Source organism: Podarcis liolepis (assembly GCF_965112155.1).
Source record: "Podarcis liolepis genome assembly, chromosome: 17".
Classification (NCBI taxonomy): Eukaryota; Metazoa; Chordata; class Lepidosauria; order Squamata; family Lacertidae; genus Podarcis; species Podarcis liolepis.
In genome coordinates this window covers 1526414-1545207 of record NC_139571.1, presented here as the reverse complement: position 1 = coordinate 1545207, position 18794 = coordinate 1526414, and the positions used below count along the sequence as shown (strand labels likewise).

General features: G+C 43.9%; 1 protein-coding gene across 1 annotated transcript; it reads left to right on the top strand.

The window, feature by feature from the left end:
* The first annotated feature begins 13893 nt into the window (after positions 1-13893).
* On the top strand, positions 13894-18158 carry LOC310696749 (lysozyme C-like). The gene is made up of 4 exons (XM_083482683.1): positions 13894-14061; positions 15628-15789; positions 16467-16548; positions 17970-18158. The coding sequence occupies exons 1-4, from the start codon at positions 13923-13925 to the stop codon at positions 18034-18036; spliced, it is 450 nt and encodes a 149-aa protein (XP_083338809.1). The 5' UTR covers positions 13894-13922; the 3' UTR covers positions 18037-18158.
* The last annotated feature ends 636 nt before the right edge of the window (positions 18159-18794 follow it).

Below are 18794 nucleotides of genomic sequence, written 5' to 3'. Positions count from 1 at the left end.
TTGTATTAAGAATCCTCGCATCACCGCTTTGCTTGCGTCCCAGATTACTCTTTTTTCCACATCTGTTTTTAAGTTTATTTCAAAATAGTCCTTTAGGATCTTTTGGGCCTTTTTGTGGATCTCCTCATCTCGAAATAGGGTGTCATTCATCCTCCATCTAAATGAACCAGCTGTTGGAAATTTCATCTCCATCTTCATGGCATTATGGTCGGAGCAAGTCTTTGGGCAGATTTCCACTTTCTTAATCTTTGGAGCCATCCCACTAGTAATCCAAATTTGGTCAATTCTGGTCCAGGTCATCATAGCTTCAGAGAAGAAGGTTCCCTCTCTCTCGAGAGGGTTCCTTGCCCTCCAAATATCAATCAAATCCATATTTTCAGTCATTTCAAAAAAAGTCTTTGGTAATCTCCCATCTTTGGAGATTGTCTGTCTTTGAGCTTTGTCCATATTCGTAGATACTACTCCATTCATGTCTCCCATCATAATTAAGTTGTAATCCAAATAGTCCAATAATGTCTCATGCAACTTCTTAAAAAATTCCGACTTCCCTTCGTTAGGTGCGTAAATCCCTAAAATCAAAAATTTTTCACCTTGAACTTGAATTTCAACTGCCAAATATCTCCCTTGTTCATCTTTAAACATAAATTTTGGGAAAGTTTTTCCTTTGCATAGATTACCACTCCTCTTTTTTTAACTTTGTCTGATGAAATAAATTCTTGACCTAATCTCTTGTTGATGAGTAGCTTCCTATGCAGTCTTGTCACATGAGTTTCCTGCAAACAAATCAAGTCCAGATGTTCCTTTTTCAATAGGTGAAATACATTTTTTCTCTTACGTGGAAGGTTCAAACCGTTACAATTCCAGCTTAAAAGTTGCAGAGCCATATTGAAACTATTTGCCTCCTGTCGCTCCGAGTAGCTGTTCTTCTTCTGTCGGTAGTTTAAGTCCAAACGACAAATTTAGGATGTCTGTTACTTCTTTTGTCTCTGGTGTTGGTTCCACTCCCACTGTTCCTTTCAGTAGGTCTTCCCTGTAGTCTTTCAAGAATTGGTCACGGTCTTGAACTGTTCTTATCCTGATTTTCCTTCCTTTAAATTTAAAAGATAGGCCTTGAGGGAATTCCCACCTGAAAAGTATTTCGTTCTTCTTCAGCAGACCCACTAGTTCTTTATATAATGCTCTTACATCCAAAATCTCTTTTGGTATGTCTTTAAAGATCTCGACAAAAGAGTTCTCAATCTCAAGGGTTCTTTGAAAATGCAAACTCAATATTTTATCTCTTTCTTCTTTTGATCTTAAAGTTATCAGGCAATCCCTTGGCTTTTTTCTACCTTGCCTTCTGCCCAATCTGAAAGCAGTCACTATCTTAACTTCTTCCTTCTCCAGCTCCTCTTGCCAAAAGTCTGAAAATTCTTTTAAAAGGAAGTCCACCAAGTTATCTCCCTCACTTTCAGGAACTGCTCTCAATCTTAAATTCCTTTCCTTCCTCTGCAGGTCAAGCATAGACAGGGCTAATGTATGATCTTCTAATTTTTTGCAAACCGGCTCTATTTTTCCTTGTGTAGCATCTGCAGAAACTTTGGCCTCCTCAGCAGAGACCTTAGCTTCTTCTGCAAGTTTACGTATGTTGGCAGAGTCCTCTAATATTTTATTAATAGATTCTGTGTTAGATGTCACTCTTTTCCTTAATTCATTCACACTTTGTGTGTTCTGATCAAGTTTTATTGAGAGTTCTGTCAACTTTTTGCTATTTTCCAGTCCCTGCTTTGTCAGAGATTCCAGAGACTCATTTATCTTGACTAAAGCTTGTGCTACAGCATCTGATTTCATTGTTGTTTTTATCTGGCCAGTTGCAGCTGGTGCCGTAGGAATGCCTGAAGCTGAAACTCTACGCTGTTGTGAAGGTTTTGTCTTGTATGGTCTACCAGATCTAGTTGTTGTCTCTTCGCTCATTGCCTGGCCAAGGTCACTCTCACGCCTGGGTTGTTTTTAAAAGGAAATTTCCACTGCCTTAATAGTTACAGCCCAAATTGCAACAATTATTAGAATGTCCTCTAGGGGGGAAAAGTTTCCACAACTTCTGAAACAAAATGTCTTATAGTCAATCCCCTAGAGTTTTCCAATAGTCAATTTGCAACAGTTTCTTGTGTTTCAAGAGATCAGCAAAAGAGTAATTTTGTAACTCTCCTAAGCCCAGTAACTTTAAAGCAAAGAAATTTTCCTAGTAGCTATTTGACTCACTGACAGTTCTCTTCCGTCATCCTCACTCAGACAGTCCGTTTCAGAGGAAATTGACACAGCGGTAAAAGTATTTTTTAAACTCCTTTCCAGCAGGTTTAAATCAAAACTTCAACCCCCTTCTGCTCCTGCCAGCAAAAGGGGGAATTTTTAAGTCCAATGTCCAGTTCGCTTAGTTCTTTAAGATCTTTCCAAGGTTGCAGATTTTAACTTTCTTTGCTGTATACTTTTGCAGTCCGGGAAAGGCTGACTTCCTTACTTTAAAGCCAATCCCGTTTTCAGCTGAAATTCTTTAATATAGTTGTAAATTCCAAATTAATTTCAGTCCTACTCACAGGTTTTAATTTGTAGTCCAAATTTCAGGAAGGAATTGGCGCTCTCCGGCTATGGCGATGCGGCTTCGCTTCACAAGCTGGGTGACGACTCTCAGCACCGCGCTTCACCCCCGCTGCCGCTCCGGAGCCTTTAAAAAGGCTCTTTCGCGATTTCGGGGGGGGCGCGATGGTGCCCACCAAGTCTCCTTGTTTACAGGTCTCCTTGTTTACAGGTCGATTCTTGTCCATGTCATTTTGGCTTCAGAGAAAAATGTCCCTTCTCTTCCTAGGGGGTTTTTTATTCTCCAGATGTCAATCAGATCCATATTGTCAGTTAGTTCAAAAAAAGATTTTGGTAGCCTGCCCTCTTTTGTTATGCTTTGGCTTTGCGCTTTGTCCATATTCGTGGATACCACCCCATTCATGTCTCCCATCATAATGATGTTGTTGTAGTCCATATAATCCAGCAATGTCTCATGCAACTTCTTGTAAAATTCCGACTTCCCCTCATTTGGTGCATAAATTCCCAAAATCAAAAATTTTTCTCCTTGTATTTGAATTTCAATTGCCAAGATTCTTCATTGTTCATCTTTAAAAAGAAATTTTGGTGATAGGCTTTCTTTTGCATAAATAACAACTCCTCTCTTCTTGACTCTATCAGATGAGATAAATTCTTGACCCAGTCTCTTATTAATTAAAACTTTCCTATGAAGCCTAATCACATGCGTTTCTTGTAGACAAATTAAGTCTAATTGCTCCTTTTTTAATAAGTGAAAAATCTTCTTCCTTTTCTCAGGGGAGTTAAAACCATGAATATTCCAACTTAATAGTTGCAGAGACATGTTGGAGTAGTTCTATTCTCCCTTTGGCGGTGGTATCACTTTCTCAGGCTCATCAGAACCCAAAGGTGTAGGTACAGAACCTAGTGGTCCAGATCCTAAGGCTCTTACTTCACCTTCAGTCCCTTTCTGTAGGTCTCCGTAGTCACTCAAAAATTTTTCCTTGTCTTCAGCTGTTTTGATTTTAACTTTCTTCCCCCTAAATGTAAAGGATAGTCCCTGGGGGAACTCCCATCTAAAGATGATTCTGTTACTTCTCAGTAGTTTCACTAAGTCTCCGTAGTTAGGTCTAAGTTCCAATAAGTGTTTCGGAATGTCCTTGTAGATTTCCACTTTAAGATCCTGAATTTCAAGGGTCTTTTGAAAATGTGCACTCAGTATCTTATCTCTTTCTGCCTTAGTTCTGAGGGAGATCAGGCAGTCTCTAGACTTAACCTTCTTCCCTCCCTTTCCAAGTCTGAATGCACTTACAATTTTAAAATCTTTATCTTCTTCCAAAGACCAAAATTCTGCAAATTCTTTTGTCAAATATTCGATTAAATCTCCCTTTTCAAGTTCTGGAACTGACCTCAATCTCAAATTATTTTCCTTACTTTTTAGTTCTACCATAGACAGATATGCCTGATGTTCACCAATCTGTTTACGCATGGGTTTTATTTCCTCTTGCACGGCCTCTGCTTTCTGTTTAGCCTCCTCAGCTATTTTACGATTCTCTGTGGTAGATTCCAACAGTTTCCCAATAGCTTGTGCATTTAAACTCACTTGTTGAGTCAAGTTGTTGACACTAGCCGTGTTTTGGTCAATCTTAGATGATTGTTCAGTCACTTGCTTACTCAGGCCATCCAATTTTGCAAAGATTTTATCTAATACTGAAGTAAAGTCCCCTCCTGTGGCCATTCCTCCCAGCCTAACTTGCTCTGGCTCTTCCTCTTGTGCCACAGAGACAATAGGAACAGATGATCTTCACAGCTGTGAAGTTATAGTAGTTTGTTGCATTTTGGCTTTGCCTGATCTTGTTTTCCCACTCATCCCACTTCTGTCTATGCGTCAAGGTCAGTCTCACGGTTTGTAATTCCCATGGGAATCCACAAGTCCAAAGATGGAAAAACCCAGTGATTGCAACCCCAGTGATTGCAGATTTTCAGCAGTCCTCTAGAGGGCTTAAAGGAGAAAGGTGCAATTTTAAAGGAGAAAGGTTGCAATTTTTCCAAATTACTCAAAATCCCTTAAGCATTAATAACAATATCAAACAGCATCAAAGTCCCGAAGGTCTTCCAGATCTTTTCACCTTTGCAGAGTTAATCCTAAAGTACTTACAGTGTCTCTAGAAAGTGCAAGTTCAATGTAGCAGTTCAAGGTTGCAGTCCAATGTAGCAGCTCAATGTAACAATTCCAACAGCCTAGCAGTTCTAATAGCCTGGCAGCCCGATTGCCGGGATTTCTCAGTGTTTTTTATAAATCCACAAAAAAAGAGGTAAAAAAAATATATCCACCAATAAAAAAGTAGAATCCACAAGTAACAAGTTATAATTCAGATTTTCTTCCTACACCTCAATTTAGTTGATGCTCGGATTAGTTCCTTCTAAAGTCGCGATTTCAAAGGCATTAGAAAGTTTGACGTCCTTGCTTTAAATCTTTAAACAGAGCCGGGAGATGGTCTTCCTGGTTGCGTCTCCCGCTTCAGTGCCAAATTTTAAATCAATTTAGTCCCGAATTCAATAAACTTCACCTACTCACGGGAAGTTGTTTTAAGCCGAATAGTCCCAGGAAAAGAGGTCAGCGCTCACCGACAGCAGCTTTGCGGCTTCACTCCACAGAAAGAGCGATCGACTCACAGCACCGCGCCAGCCCTTTCACGCTCCGGAGCCCCTTACGAGGTCCCTTCAACGTTTCGAGGGGCGCTGATGGTGCCCGCCGAGTCCCACGGCCACGGGCTATCGCTGCCTGTGGATTTCCAGCCTGGGTCTCCGCTTCGCCGTAGCGGACGACCCGTTTCTGCGGAGCTTCCCCTTCACAAATGGAAGGAGACCGCCATTGCCGTTCACGCCGCCCCCGGAAGTCCAGATGCCGGTGACTTTAACAGCTGTAGAGAAACAGGACAGCCTCTGGCCGGTTTACCTGTCAAGAGAAGAGAAAAGAAACACGGCCGAACGACTGCACATTGACAGATAGCATTTGCACACAAGGCATAGTAACTCAAAGGGGATAGCATGGCAACCCAGTTTAATAGTCCTGTTTCATGGGTTAAGTTTGCCAGCTGAGATTTTTAAGAGTCTTTCTGCGCTATATTTTTTTAGAGCTTTTGCAGCCTGTAAGCCATGTTGCAAATTTCGTTTTCATCTGCCAAAGATTGTTAGTGTCCAATGTGTACCCTTGCTTCTGGCAAAGTATCAAATTCATCAAAGTATCAATTCCTATGTTGCAGCAGCATTTTGATCTGAGCATGCTGCGCTTCTTCAATGGCACCCAAAAAGAATTTTTTTGGACAAAGTTCACAGAAAGCATTCACTTGCTTTTTGAAGGAAGTCACTTTCCAAGTTAGTGCTTGGGGTCGGGGTGGGTATCATAGAATCATAGAATCATAGAGTTGGAAGAGACCACAAGGGCCATCGAGTCCAACCCCCCGCCAAGCAGGAAACACCATCAGAGCACTCCTGACATATGGTTGTCAAGCCTCTGCTTAAAGACCTACAAAGAATGAGACTCCACCACACTCCTTGGCAGCAAATTCCACTGTCGAACAGCTCTTACTGTCAGGAAGTTCTTCCTAATGTTTAGGTGGAATCTTCTTTCTTGTAGTTTGGATCCATTGCTCTGTGTCCGCTTCTCTGGAGCAGCAGAAAACAACCTTTCTCCCTCCTCTATGTGACATCCTTTTATTTTATTTTAGGTAACCATAGAATCATAGAATAGAATCATAGAGTTGGAAGAGACCACAAGGGCCATCGAGTCCAACCCCCTGCCAAGCAGGAAACACCATCAGAAAACTCCTGACATATGGTTGTCAAGCCTCTGCTTAAAGACCTCCAAAGTAGGAGACTCCACCACACTCCTTGGCAGCAAATTCCACTGTTGAACAGCTCTTACTGTCAGGAAGTTCTTCCTAATGTTTAGGTGGAATCTTCTTTCTTGTAGTTTGGATCCATTGCTCCGTGTCCGCTTCTCTGGAGCAGCAGAAAACAACCTTTCTCTCTCCTCTATGTGACATCCTTTTATATATTTGAACATGGCCATCATATCACCCCTTAACCTCCTCTTCTCCAGGCTAAACATGCCCAGCTCCCTCAGCCGTTCCTCATAAGGCATCGTTTCCAGGCCTTTGACCATTTTGGTTGCCCTCCTCTGGACACGTTCCAGTTTGTCAGTGTCCTTCTTGAACTGTGGTGCCCAGAACTGGACACAGTACTCCAGGTGAGGTCTGACCAGAGCAGAATACAGTGGCACTATTACTTCCCTTGATCTAGATGCTATACTCCTATTGATGCAGCCCAGAATTGCATTGGCTTTTTTAGCTGCCGCGTCACACTGTTGGCTCATGTCAAGTTTGTGGTCAACCAAGACTCCTAGATCCTTTTCACATGTACTGCTCTCAAGCCAGGTGTCCCCCATCTTGTATTTGTGCCTCTCATTTTTTTTGCCCAAGTGCAATACTTTACATTTCTCCCTGTTAAAGTTCATCTTGTTTGTTTTGGCCCAGTTCTCTAATCTGTCAAGGTCTTTTTGAAGTGTGATCCTGTCCTCTGGGGTGTTAGCCACCCCTCCCAGTTTGGTGTCATCTGCAAATTTGATCAGGATGCCCTTGAGTCCATCATCCAAGTCGTTGATAAAGATGTTGAATAAGACCGGGCCCAAGACGGAACCCTGTGGCACCCCACTAGTCACTCTTCTCCAGGATGAAGAGGAACCATTGATGAGCACCCTTTGGGTTCGGTCAGTCAGCCAGTTACAAATCCACTGAGTGGTAGCATAGTCAAGACCGCATTTTACCAGCTTCTTTATAAGAATATCATGGGGCACCTTGTCAAATGCCTTGCTGAAATCAAGGTAGGCTACATCCACTGCATTCCCTTCATCTACCAGGCTTGTAATTCTGTCAAAAAACGAGATCAGGTTAGTCTGACATGACTTATTTTTCAGAAATCCATGCTGACTATTGGTGATCACAGCATTCCTTTCTAGGTGCTCACAGACTGTTTGCTTAATGATCTGCTCCAGAATCTTCCCTGGTATTGATGTCAGACTGACTGGGCGGTAATTATTTGGGTCCTCTCTTTTCCCCTTTTTGAAAATAGGGACAACATTTGCCCTCCTCCAGTCTGCCGGGACTTCGCCTGTTCTCCAGGAATTCTCAAAGATGACTGCCAGTGGTTCTGAGATCACATCTGCCAGTTCTTTTAATACTCTTGGATGCAGTTCATCTGGCCCTGGAGACTTGAATACATCTAAACTAGCCAAGTATTCTTGTACTATCTCCTTAGTTATTCTGGGCTGTGTTTCCTTTGCTGAATCATTTGCTCCAAATTCTTCAGGTTGGGCATTGTTTTCTTTATCGGAGAAGACTGAGGCAAAGAAGGCATTGAGGAGTTCAGCCCTTTCTGTGTCCCCTGTTTGCATTTCACCATCTTCTCCTCTGAGTGACCCCACTGTTTCTTTGTTCTTCCTTTTGCTACGAACATACCCATAAAAGCCTTTTTTGTTGCTTTTAACCTCTCTAGCAAGCCTGAGTTCATTCTGTGCTTTAGCTTTTCTGACTTTGTGTCTACACGTGCTGGCTATTTGTTTGAATTCCTCTTTGGTGGTTTCCCCCCTTTTCCATTTTTTGTACACATCCTGTTTTTGTCTTTTTTCTTTGTGATTTTGTCTTTTTATTTTTTTATTTTTTATTTTTTGTATTTTTTTTAAAAAAATCTTTTTTCAATAAATATCATTTAAAAAAGAAAAGAAAAAGATCTTTCTTTTTGTGCTTCTGTTGAACTGGCTGCTTTTGGGGGCTGGGAGGTTCTGGTGATTCTGCTTCTTTTCATTTGCCCTTGTCTTTCATTTGCTTTTTCAGTTTCTGGTGCTTTAGCCATGTGTTTCGAGGTCTTCCATAGCTTTCGTGTTTCAGGTGAATTTGCTTATCTTCGTTATGCTGCTTTGATTGGTTTTCTTGTGGTTTTGCATTGTTTTCGGTGGGTTGCTTCTACTTTTCATTTTGACTTTTCATTTTGGTGGTTTAGCTTTATTTTGGGTGATTTTGCTTAGTTTCTGTATATCTGGTAAATATACAATATATAGGTCTATATCTGGTGATTCTGCTTCTTTTTGTTTCTTTTTTGAGATTCTCATGCATTTGGTGGTATTCCAGGTTTTTGTCTTTCTAGTGAATTTGCTTCTCTAAAGGAAGGTTTCTGGTCATTTGTTTGTTGCGTTTCAGCTGGATTTTTTATTCTTTTCAATACTTTTTTTCATCTTTGGTGCTTCTTTCTTTGTTCTTGGTGGTTTTGCTTAATATACGTGTTACTGGTGAATTTACATACTTTGGGCAGGTTCTGGTCCTTTCTGCTAGGTGTTGCCTCTTTTTTGCATTCAGCTAGTTTCTTTTCCGCTGGTTTTTTTCATTGCTGGACGTTTTGTTTGTTTTCGGTTGTTCTGCTTAGTTTTTTTAGTTTGCTGTTTGGAGGCTGATGCTGGTGAATTAGAACCAAACCCTAAACCTAACCATAGCCCATAACCCTAAACCCACATTGAAATTCCCATGGGGCTGAAAAGCATTCCCCAAGCAACACCCTCTGGGAACGGCCATCCAAGTAGGACTGGAACCACAGCAAAGCAGTTCCACCCACCCCTAGTTCAGAGAGCCGCTCCAGAAGGATACCATGGTCAATGGTATCAAAAGCCGCTGAGAGGTAGAGGAGAATTAACAGGGACATGTTTCCCTTGTCTCTCTCTCGACAGAGGTCATCATATAGGGTGACCAAAGCAGTTTCTGTGCCAAAACCAGGCCTAAACCCCATTTGAAATGGATCCAGAAGATCAGTTTCTTCCAAAAGCGCATGGATCTGGTCTGTAACCACTCACTCCAAAATTTTGCTCAGGAAAGGGAGATTAGCAACTGTCCATTCAAATCAAATTTTATTAAACGGTCACAGACCAGATTAACTCGTACAACTAGTCAGCGAAGCATAGCACCAGAAAAAAACAAAGGACAATTTCAATACAGATTAGGCCAAAACAGCAATTTAAAATTAGGCAACATACATACAATTAAGTATTTGCCTTCGCCTGCATATTGACATTGGAAAGCTCTTGTTTCCTACGCCTAATAGCGGCTACACAAAATTTGGCCACATTGGTCGTAATTTCAGGAACCTTATCTTCTATCAAGGCTCTCATACGTTGGAGTTCTGGTTCATTTTTACGCTTTTGTAAAACTGGGGCAATAAAGGTCAGGCGTAGATCCTTGTAGTAACTACAGTGTAGCAATACATGCATACTTGTTTCCACTTCCGATGAGCCACATGGGCAAACGCGTGACGCATATGGTTTGCCCTCATATCTGCCTAGCAACAGGGCAGAGGGCAAAACGTTAAATCTGGCCAGGGTCTGTACTTAGATATTTGTAAATCAGCCAGATAATTTGCGGGTGAGAACCCTCTCCCAAAGTCTCTAATTGTGGCATATTTATCCATTTTGCCCATGTGACATTGCAGCTCTATGTCCCTAATGCGTTGGAGCACTTGACTTCTGGCTCTATCATATCCTGCCGCTATCAAGATCTGCGGGGAGAATCCCAAGCTTCTTATCTTTTCAAACAGGGAAGCTTTCCAGGTGGAGTGAAAGGTGTCTAAGAGTGTTAAAGGAGCCAGACCGGCCGGGAAAAAAATAAGTTTTAGCCAGTAGTGTATCTTTAGAATCCACAACCGCGCGTTAACGGGTGGTTGTCCAACTTCTAAGCGGACAGCTATATTAGATACACAGGGGGGGATCCCCAATAAACACCGATAGAATTTTGTTTGAAATGCCTCCATAGGCGCAAAATTTTTGAAACTGCAAACCTGGGATCCATAAGTGAGTTGTGGGAGTATTTTTGCAGCAAAAACCTAGGAGGCTGCCGGAATGTATTTACCCCCTTTCCCGTGAAAAAATCTTGTCCATTAGTTAGTAAGGTTTTCCGAATCCAGGGAATTCTAAGGGGAATAACAGGAGGAGTCAGAACCCCATGTCAGCAGCTTCCATGCAAAAGCCACTGTGTCCTCCTTGGACCTTTCCACCTCTGCTTTTCAACTTGTGAAGGAGGATGCCCTGTTTCCCTGAACAATTTGGCAGAATCTCATCCTCTTCTTGCAAACCATGAACTCAATGGGGGGATATGGATGCCTGAATGGGACTCGGATGAGTTCAGCACAGCAGCCGGCTTTTGCCATCTGGAAACTGACCTGCTGTAGCAATTTGTACTGGGTAGTTGGAGGATGAGTGCCACCTTGGGACTGTAATAATTGCATCCATAATACTGGTATTGGATTCGCAATGCATTAGAACCCAGCAGCCTTGTACTTGTCATTGCTTGGGATTTCTAAGAAATAATAGTAATAATAAAATCAGTGCAGTTTTGCAATCTGCCACCTTGATTCAAAATGGCATAGATCTGTGTGAGAGCATAGATGAAGAACTGCTCCTTGATGTCAGGAATCATCACAGAAAATTTGGTTGTGGGAGTCCAAATGCATAGCAAGCAAACAATTTTCCAAAATATATAGTAGATATATTACAAATATTTTTATCCTGTCTTTCCAATCTGCTCAAGGCAGATTACAGTCTAAATAATATATTCAACCCAACAGTAAAATACAAGATATGTAAGGCTGTAGCCTGTAGGTGGAATGTTCCAGACTCCTTCTGGGCATTCTCAGGACAGCTGGCTATGAATTACAAGAAATCTAAAGTCATGGTGTTTTCAAGAACTATAGGGCCCATAGATGGTATATGGAGAATCAGTTGATGAAACAAGTTAAAGTCTTTAAACACCTTGGCCTTATTTTTCAGTCAACAGGGTCATGGGGAGGACATCAGAAATATGCAAAGGAAAAGGCATCTCAAAGTGCCAAAATTCTGACATGCTTTTTCCATACAAAGAGTGGCAATCACATACCATCAGCGCTTGAAGTGTTTAAAGCTAAACCCCCAGCACAGTTATTATGTCGGGCTCAGATTTGGACAGGCACTCACCTTGGATCTACAGAAGCTGTTCAATCTAAGTTCCTAAGGCAGTTTTTTTCTGCTCCATCCTGTGTTCCAAGTGCTTCATTGTGCTTACAGCCTAATTTCCCCTCTGTTGAATTACAGATTTGGTGTAGGGCATTTAATTATTGGCTTCACCTAAATTTAAACCCCACTGGTCTATTACCTTTAGTATCACATGAGAGCACTTGGACTAAAATTGTCAACTAAAAGCTTTACTTTTCTGGTTTATTACCACAACAGTTATTAACACTGGGCTTCTGTAAAGTAAATAATTTAATTAGACAGTGCCTATATGTCTGAGTGACAGAACACTTTGGTCACAATAAGGAAATTTTGTCCATGGTATGATTATTTTCCACCTAGTCATTTTGACACTTTGGCACCCTATTTGCAAAATGTAACAATTCCAAAATACAGATGCGCTTTCACTTTTGCACTTTTGCACTTTCATCTTCGGCTGTACTTGAGGGTCAGTTTCAAAAAATCCTGCTGTAAAAACAGTCATGTCCATGTGGAGATGGCAGTATTGAGTCAGTGGCTCATGTGCGTCTGGCTTGCACTCTTTATAATGATTTGAGGAGTGAGGTTATGACCCCTCTATTATTGCCCATGCCAGGTCGCCCAGCCACTGCCACAGTGTCCTTTCTCTTGGCAGATCAAGATGAGCAGGTGACAGCAAAAGCTGCAAGGTTTTTAGCAGGGGCAATTAGAATAAGAGCTATTATTTGATTATAGCTGTAAGCCTCTAGAACGTATTTTGTACAGTTACCTTTTTACCTCTATCTTCAGTACATTGTATTTTATTTTATCGCTGTGGCTAGTGGTTGATGCAAATAAAGATTCTTCTGATTCCGGACGCCTTCTCTTTCTAGCTTTCATTTTACACACCCTCTCCCATCCCCAAAATCATTCGGCCAGTTCTTTTTCTCTGTAGAGAAAAAGCAAAAGTGCAGGCAGCCTTCCACCTAATGGTCCATGGCTATGCAGGGCTTCCCTTGTACTTGGTCTGGAAAATCCATTTACTACAGAAAGCTGCTGCTTAACTTCTTTCAGGCCTGAGATCCTGCCTGCATGTTACACCTCTAAGTAAAGATTTGCACTGGCTGCCAATCTGCTACCAAGTTCAAGGTTTTAACATTTGTATGAAAATCCCTTATTGAAGCCAGTTTCTTTGCACCATAGCCTACATTTTCACTCTGCAGAAGTTGCACTTTCACACTTGCCATATAACGTTCTGCATCCATTAGGATGCTTCCCTCAAAGAATTCTGGGCACTGCAGTTTACCCCTCAGGGAGTTACAATTCCTGTCAAACTACCATGCCCAGCATTCTTTGAAGGAAAAGATGTGCTCTGAAGATGCTTTAAAGGCAGGGTCATGCCACATAATATAGGGCTGCTTTCTGTTTATGGAGGACTAATGTGCAAGTATGAAGCCACTTGGCAACCTTCCCAGCGGTGAGGGAACAGTCCGTGCTGCTGTAGCCAGATGACTCCTTTGCAAACAGCCAGGTGCCAAATTTTCCACTGGACACAGAATAAGAAGCAAGAATCAAACCACCTCACTGTTTGCTCTGGGTTCAGAAGGTGGGAAGATAAAAGTCAGGAGGCAATCCTAGGAAAGTCCTTTTGATTAGGTCATGAAAGTTGTCAAGAATAACTCTGCAGGCTCATAGAGAGGTAACCAATCACTATAGGAATAGGAGGAGGAGGCGGGCATATGATTGTCAGGTGAGAAGCCCCACCCATTTGTCAACATTGGCTCACAAGGCTGATTCTAGTCAGGATCTGACCCACAGAGTCAAAAGGTTTCCATACCCCTGTGCTAGTGCAACAATTTCATTGAATATAGCCCGTTGAAATTGATGAACATGACAAAATGAGGTCCATTAATTTCAGTGGGTCTATTCTGAGTAAGACTTGGTTGAATACCACCCATAGAAAGTTCCCATAAACTGCCTTATTTGTGCATTAAAATTAAAATTCCAGTACAGGAATAAAATTGATTCTATTGTGAATTTATCAAATATAGTATGGCAATACTTTTTTTTAAAAAAAAATGAATTAATTACAATCTAGTAATACAACTTGGAAGCTGGAGCTACAGCTCTCAGCCCTCTGCCAGGGAGTCACGCCTGCTGCTTCTTGTTGACGCACACATGCTGATTAGCTAAGCAAGGTCAGGGCCAACGTCCTCAAAGGTCTCTTGAAGTCCTACCGACTTGGCTGCTTTCCAGAGGAGTGCCAAAGAGCCTCTATAAAAGTAGCGTGACACCCGCGCCTTGCTCCTTGCCCTCCTGAAGTGCGACGATGAAGGCTCTTTGGCTGCTGCTCTTGCTCACCGGTCTCCTCGCCACAGGAGAAGGCCTGGTCTATGGGCGCTGTGTGCTGGCTCAGAGGCTCCAGCAGCTGGGCTTAGATGGTTATGCTGGCTACAGCCTGGCCAACTGTGAGTCCACTGGGGGACACCTGGGTCTTGACTAGGCAGGCATGATGAAAAGACAGAATTTATCTGAGAGTGGGGCGTGCGGGGTGTGTGTGTGTGTGTGCACGCGCGCGCACACACACACTCCATTTGGGGTGAGTATTTGATCTTCTGGGTCTCCCTGACCATGTGTCTGGCTGTCATTATGAGGGGAAGGTGGCCTCTCTCCACATTTCTATAGCTACTCTGCAACATGCTCTGCTGCATCCTGCTATAGCAGGAGTCCTCAAACTTTTTAAACAGGGGGCCAGTTCACTGTCCCTCAGACACTGTTGGGGGCCGGACTAAAGAGGTGCCAGAAACATGCTCTTTTTCATGTTGTTGTTGTGTTTTTTTAAAAAACCCTTGTTTCAAAATAGTAGCCAGAACAGACACACAACAGGCGCTTCAGTAATAATATAAATTACCTATACCTCACCTTTATACTTCATTTCTTCTTTTGATGTTGTTGTTCCTCATGCATGTGACTTTCTCTGCATTGAAATTTATTTTCAAACTTGGGGAAGTTTGGGTGGAGAGCTTTCTTTTAAAGATTAACCCTCCACTATTTACATGGAGATTCCCTTGTACAATAAACTGTTGTGATTCAGACGTCTCTTCTTGCTAATTCTATTGCATATGTTGCCTGTGGTTTTGGTGCTTCCCTAACTTTTAAGGTTGCCCAGGTTGCCGCATGGGACTTGTGTGCGAGCATGGCGAGCATGGAGCCGGCCTGAGGGGAAGGGAGGAGGGCAAGGGCTGACGTGGAAGGGGGTCCTTTGCCGCCGTCCCCCCCTCCGGCGGCTTAAAGGGGCCGTGCGCCATTATCAAGCAGCTGGTGTTGGCAGTAGCAAGAGGTGAAGAGGATGGTTTGTGCATCCATCTGGGGAGAAGTGGAAGGATGCAGTGTAGAGGTGGATGGGATGAAGCCAGGGGCATTTCTTGGAGATGGAATTGTTCAGAGGTGGTCAGGTGCTGCGTCAGGTGTGGGGCAGGTAGCTGACACAACAAGCTGCATTTTATGAAATCCCGCCCCCCTTTTTAGGCAACTATGGAAAGGTGCAGGGGTTCTGTCTTCTTTTGCACCCGGCTATTGTTAAAGGAGAATTAGTGGATACTCTCTGAAGACCATCCCCCCAAAAGATATCTCCCTCAAGGCAGCTGCAGCTGTGGAAAAACCAAAACATCCTGAGTGGATTCACACACAGACCTGCTCCAAACCAAGCATGATCCCAGGGGCAGACAGAATCCCAGATCCAGTCATGCATTGCCCATCTGGGAGCATGAGGTCAGCTATTGCCGTTCCTGCTTGTGAGGAGGAGGCCAGGCTCCTCAACTGTCCTGGAACAGGCGGAGAAGGGTGGGGCAGCAGTGCCCTGTGACTCCTTGCTGGGCAGCTCCCCTGCCCCCCTCCGCGTCCGGATCCCGGACTCTCTGGACAGCTCCTGATAAGGCAGGGTTTTGAAACACCTGCAGGGAGGAGGTGAAGAATGGGGCATGCTTCCCAGACTGTGTGCACTTAGCTCTGCTCTGATTATGTATCTGTCTCAGGGGTCTGCATGGCCTGCCACGAGAGCAGCTATAATACTGCTGCCACGCACTACAATGACTACGATGGCAGCACTGACTTTGGTATCTTCCAGATCAACAGTCGTTACTGGTGCCAGGATGGCAGTCAGCCGAGTTCCAACATGTGCAGAATTCAATGCTCTGGTGAGAATTGGCTTCCCCTGGAGAGAGTTTTGCCTCATTCAGAGATGGAGAACCTTTGGCCCACCAGATGTTGGCTGGGGCTGATGGAAGCTAGACTCTAACGACATCTGGAGGGCCACATGTTCCCCACCCTGATCTAAATTGTGATGTAAGCCACATCAAACACTTTTGGGATACAGAAAGGACCAGTTGTCCTTCCTCACCTTCTGCTCTTTGCAGGTGTGGAGTCCACAACCCCAAAGGTAGAAAGTAGGATAGCCGTGGGTCAGCAGTCTAGCCTGACTGTATTTGTACATTGATGTATCTGCTGGCTGGGGCTTCCTCCCTGAAATGCCACCCCCCCCACCAGGGGATTTCAAGTTACATATATAACTGAACATTGTAGGAGTGAGACCTCAGCAAATGCATTTATTTGACTTGTAATTCATAAGGGTATAGAAATATTGCATCCTTCTTGATGCAACAGGGCATTTCAAATTGCATGCTAATGGGCAGTGGGTCAGTGACAACCATGGATGGGTCAAGCGATATTGTTTGGCCTACTTTACACCCTCCCTTTTTACCTTTTTAATCCTTTTCTTACCTCCCTGCACCCACCGTCACCGCAAAACTTATCCGGACCTATAGCATCCCAGCAGGGACCTTTCATGTCTGTATTCCATCTTCTTTCCTTGCAGAACTGCTGACAGACAACGTCGCTCCAGATGTGGCTTGTGCTAAGATTGTGGTCGACAACTCAGAGGATGGAATGGGTGCCTGGTAAGAAAACTCTTAGTGGCGTTTCCTTGCAAGAGGTGGAGGCATCTGCCCAGACACCCAGTCACTGCAGTAGCACAAGGTCACGCTGGAAATGGGAAATGGCCTGGAACATCGTTGTTCCCAAAGTGTGAGCTGGGGAATACTGTGAGGCCATTAGATGATGACCATGGTGTGCAGTGACTGGACTACGGGGTCTAGGCTAGTCCACTAAATGTTCCCCTGGTGCCCGGGAAGCTTCTGCCTGGTGTGATGCTCACATGTGCAGCGTCAGGACATCACAGTTTCACATGCATGACATTGCCCCCCCCCCCAATCTCCCTCACAAGCTGTTGCCTCTGGCCCTAACTGTTCCCCTAGGAAAACTTTCAGCGCTCGCCACTGGACAGTGGTGGCCTTTGGGCTCTCAGTTTTCAGCAGTGTCTTGTGCTACACTAACATTTGGGAGGGGGATACCTTTGGCACTCCATTCTACATCATTGTTTTAGTGCCCTGTGTGGTTGAACTGGTCACACTACCAGCCTTAGCGTTAGAGAACTGCTACTCTGCCACAATAGGGATGTGGTTGGCGCTGTGGGTTAAACCACAGAGCCTAGGACTTGAAGATCAGAAGGTTGGCAGTTTGAATCCCTGCGACGGGGTGAGCTCCCGTTGCTCAGTCCCTGCTCCTGCCAACCTAGCAGTTTGAAAGCGCGTCAAAGTGCAAGTAGATAAATAGGTACCGCTCTGGTGGGAAGGCAAACGGCGTTTCCGTGCGCTGCTCTGGTTCGCCAGAAGCGGCTTAGTCATGCTGGCCACATGACCCGGAAGGTGTACGCCGGCTCCCTCGGCCAGTAAAGCAAGATGAGCACTGCAACCCCAGAGTCGGCCACGAGTGGAGCTAATGGTCAGGGGTCCCTTTACCCTTTACCTTACTCTGCCACAAGAAACAAGTGACTGTGTCACCTAAGTGCTTCTCTAAGTCCACATCTGCAAGAGAGGCCTGCCTGCTGTACCTCTGTCTGATTCACTGGTCTTGGTTTCTTATGCAAAGCCTGCCCTGTATTTAGGGGATTTCTGTCTTATACCCATGCGGGGTCTGACCAGATCATTAACATCCCCAGCAGAATCACCCTCCCTCTGCGGAGGCTGCCATTTTTTGTTAAGTCTATTTATATTTATATCTGACTCTTTGTATTAGTGACAATGTTCAGGGCAGCTTGTGTGTGTGTATTTTAAACCATCACAAACATTTTAATAATAATTAGAGAGGGGTGAAAGCAGATAAAGCAAAGGCTGAGTTCAACACATTCCTCCAGCTTCAAGTCATGGCCAGCTTCAAGCCAAATTCAGGAAAAAAAGAACAACTAGCTATGTTTTAAGTTGGTAACATGTACACAGCGTGTTGTTGGATGTGTCCTAATCTGTTTTATTTTCATTTCCAGGGTGGCATGGAGATTGTATTGTCAAGGGCGGGACCTGTCTCAATATGTTGCAGGATGCAATGTGTAGAGAAACACTGCCCCCTGGTGTCAGCAGGGATGCTAACAAACCAAGTCCACACTCATTATTAGGGTTATTATCTGGCAAGAAACAGCTCTGCTGAGTTCCAGAAATAAATGCATTAAAACACAGTTGAGACCTGTCTTTACACTGGAGGGGGGCGCACCTTGGGAGGAGTTGCTCCAAGGATGCCCTAGGCAGGTGAACTCCTGGGTTATTCATGCAGGTTGCAGAAAGGTGGTAGGAACTACCTAGAAGATTAGACGATGACCTGCTCATTGAGCCATTGTTATTGTTGCTGTTCTTGTTTACATTTCTTGCTTGCCTTCCACCAGCAAGTCCCACAGCAGCTTACAACAATTTAAAACTCAGTCACAGGAATGGGGGGGGGGGCGAGAACACACATCCCAGTGCCAAAGGTCAGGGTAGAGAAGTGTGTGTCTTCAGCACTCGCTGAACATATATATAAATATAGGATAGGGGACACCTGGCTTACTAGCAGTACATGTGGAAAAGGATTTGGGGTCTTGGTGGACCACAAGTTTAGCATGAGTCAACAGTGCGATGCAGCAGCAAAAAAGAGCTAATGCTATTCTAGGCTGCATCAACCGAAGTATAGTACAGTGGTACCTCGGGTTCAGACGCTTCAGGTTACAGACTCCGCTAACCCAGAAACAGTACCTCGGGTTAAGAACTTTGCTTCAGGATGATAACAGAAATCGTGCTCCGGTGGCGCGGCAGCAGCGGGAGGCCCCATTAGCTAAAGT